Here is a 3,129-nt window from a genome sequence, read left to right as displayed (position 1 = left end):
CGCTTCTCCTGCTGCCCACGCTGGTACTTCTCAATGAGGGCATGGTCATGGCGCCGCTTGGACCGCATCACCGTGCTGGCCAGTGTCCGGGATGTGGCGTTGATCTCGAAGATGGTCTGATCCCAGAGTGGGAATGGGATGGGCTGCATGGACCTTCCCTCCCACCCAGCTCAGACAGAGAATGGGTCTCAACTCACCGCCTTGGACTTATAGGTTTTAATGCTGTCCACAAACTTCAGCCTCTCCAGCTCCGTGTCTTCAAAGCGAGCGCCTGAGGAACGCAGGGATGGAGAGGGGCACAGATTAGCTCCCTGGTGATAAGAATGGGTGTTCCCTTCCTCAGTGTTCCCAAAGCACTCACGGAACAGTGGGTGGATGCCAAGCTGGGACACATCCATGTCTTTTGCCCTCTTGATGGACTCGGGTGAGGGGCCAGGCCGGGACCTCAGGTACTGCTTGTGGGCATTGTCAGCGACACGGCGCAGGCTCCGCAGCTCTAGAGAGCCCTCGTGGTCTGTGAGCAGCAGGCACTCCTCATCGTCCACCAGGCTCTGGGGGACACGGCCCAGGACCCCACCAGCATCTGCAGTGCCAGGAAACACCAGATCACCTCGCTGGCATGGCAGCAATACAGGATTTAATAGAGCAAGTGTCCATGGCGAGCTCAGTGGTGGTAAATCAGCATCCCCAACATGCTTCACCCCAGTTAATGAAAGATATCACCCCTCCAGGAACTGGCCAAGGATAAAACCAGTGTCCCGGTTTGGACCTACAGCCAGCTCTGCCTTACCAGCAGGCATCTCCTGGGTACCAGCGAGGACAAGCGGGCGCCCCAGGAAGAGGTGGAGGTCAAAGACATAGGGCATCTCATCAGGAGCCACCAGTGAGTAGGCAGTGCCACTCCGGCCAGCTCGGGCCACACGACCTGGAAAAGGATGGAGGAGAGTGGGAAACCAGAGCCCAGGCCTGATGGAAACCCCAGCAGGGACTTACTGGTGCCATTGGGAGCACACGTATGTGACATTTACTAGGTGGACATGGGTGGCAAGGGGCTGTGGGTTGTTGGGAAGGGGGCAAAGGGGAGCCTATCATGGTGCCATCGTAAAGGGAAAGCACCAGCCCTGTCCCAGAAGCCTCCGCAGTGCAGCAGGAGGGAGAGCAGGGATGTTCCGGACATTGCTTTGTTCCCTGATGTCACCTCCTGCCCCAGACACATCCCCATCAAGGCAGGATCAGCAGTGCCAGCCTAACAGGCGCCAGGGATGGGAGAAACAGGGGACAAGGCACAACCCACTCGCACCCTCCTTGTCACCATGAGGGACCCCCAGGTTGCAATGAACCCTGCCCAGGGGACCAGCACCCACCGACGCGATGCAGGAAGAGCTTGGCCTTGGCGGGGAAGCTGTAGTTGATGACATTGTCCAGCATGGGGATGTCAAGCCCACGGGCGGCCACGTCGGTGACCAGCAGCACCGGGCACTTGCCCTGGGAGAACTTGGCGATGTTGATCTTGCGGGCGGTCTGGTCCAGTGAGCTGTAGATGTGTGTGCAGCGGATGCCCTGGGCTGTCAGCAGCTGGAGAGTGGGGAAGAGGGTTCAGATCCCACCAGGGAATGCACCTACAGCCAAGAGACAGGGCCCCAAGACCCCAGGGTGCCCACCCAGACCCCACATCCCACTCTCTCCAAGGGGTAAGTGGGTGCAACACCTCCATGAGATCACATGCTGGGATTTCTCCTTCAGCCCAGCAAAAGAGAGGCAGAGACTCCAGCAAGAACGTGCCCAAATAGGTGGTGAATGCTCCATCCCTGGCAGTGTTCAAGGCCAGGCTGGACAGAGCCTTGGGCGACATGGTCTAGTGCGAGGTGTCCCTGCCCACGGCAGGGGTCTGGAATTGGATGATCTTAGGGCCCTTTCCATCCCAAACTATTCTGTGATTCCATGCTCACCAATGCAGACCCCATGTGGGCCTGGGAAGGGGTCCCAGCTCCTCCCAGCACCCTGCCCTTTAACAGGGGTACACGTTGGGCACCCCCAAATGCCACTTGCCTCCTTGAGATACTCCGTGTGGTGCTTGGTGGCCACGAAGACGACTGTCTGGTCCTGGGGCTTCACCACACTGCGGAGCAGATGGAGCAGCACGGCCGGCTTGTCGTCCCCACGCACGTGGAAGAAAGCCAGCTGCAAAGGGGGGCACAGCTCAGCCCCTGTGTGTCCCCACACCACACACTGCCACCCTTTGTCCCCTCCCCAAGCATGGAGCCACCACAGGGTGCGTGCAGGGGTTGGGGGCACAAAGCCCATCTCAAGCATCCCCCCCAGCCTATCTCACCTTGAGCTGCTCACTCAGCTTGGACTCCACATCCAGACGGATCAGCATGGGCTCGGTGAGACCTGTGTGACATGGTGACACGCAGGACACGTGTTACATGTGGGATGTGCTACCAGGACCAGCCCCACCGCTCAACTCAGGGACACCCGCTTGGCCCAGTGTTATTCCAGCTCAGTTTTGCCAGTTCTGGGCCCAGCCCAGCTGTGGAATCAGGCCATGTCCCTGTCCCCAGGGTCTCCCCATCCTGTCGCATGCTCTCACCAGCCCGGGCGAACTCTACGAGCAGCTTGGGCAGCGTGGCGGAGAAGAGCACAGTCTGGTGGCAGTCCGGGAGCCGGGCAATGATCTCCTGGAGCTGCTCGGCAAAGCCCATCTCAAAGAGCCTGCAGGGAGGGCACACGGGACATGGCAGCGCCTGTTCGGTCCCTCTGTGCCCAGCCCAGCCCACGTCTGGGGACGCTGCAGCCCCGGGGACCCCCCTGCACCCCGCTGACCTGTCGGCCTCGTCGAACACCACGTACTCCACCGTGTGCAGCTTCAGTTTCATCTCCACCGCCACGTGCACCAAGCGCCCAGGAGTGGCAATGATTCTGCAGGGACAGAGCTGGTGATGGGACCGGGCTGGGGGGACACAGTGTCCCCACTCCACTCTGGGTGCAGGTCCCAAATCCAACCCGATACAGACTCCGCTGTCCCCCACGGGGAGCACAGGAAGATGCTCCAAGGGAACACCAGGATGCAGATCAAGCAGACTGGCTGTGAGCACCAGTGATGTCCCCGGATGGCTGGTGGCTCTC

The 3,129-nt window shown here is 60.3% G+C and overlaps 1 protein-coding gene across 1 annotated transcript in view; it reads right to left on the bottom strand.

Moving 5' to 3' along the window:
* The window catches only part of DDX54 (DEAD (Asp-Glu-Ala-Asp) box polypeptide 54), a gene marked incomplete at both ends in the record, with an annotated part of 4,882 nt that overhangs the window by 1,357 nt on the left and 396 nt on the right, over positions 1-3,129 (bottom strand). The window contains 9 exons of the mRNA XM_010018661.1: positions 3-116; positions 198-271; positions 362-583; positions 791-925; positions 1,365-1,575; positions 2,050-2,181; positions 2,333-2,394; positions 2,594-2,715; positions 2,827-2,982. Coding sequence (XP_010016963.1) covers positions 3-116; positions 198-271; positions 362-583; positions 791-925; positions 1,365-1,575; positions 2,050-2,181; positions 2,333-2,394; positions 2,594-2,715; positions 2,827-2,982 — 1,228 coding nt within the window. The remainder of the gene's footprint in view (positions 1-2; positions 117-197; positions 272-361; positions 584-790; positions 926-1,364; positions 1,576-2,049; positions 2,182-2,332; positions 2,395-2,593; positions 2,716-2,826; positions 2,983-3,129) is intronic.

This window comes from Nestor notabilis, unplaced genomic scaffold, assembly GCF_000696875.1.
Source record: "Nestor notabilis isolate BGI_N333 unplaced genomic scaffold, ASM69687v1 scaffold17607, whole genome shotgun sequence".
Taxonomy (NCBI): domain Eukaryota; kingdom Metazoa; phylum Chordata; class Aves; order Psittaciformes; family Psittacidae; genus Nestor; species Nestor notabilis.
This window is presented reverse-complemented; position numbering and strand designations above follow the sequence as displayed.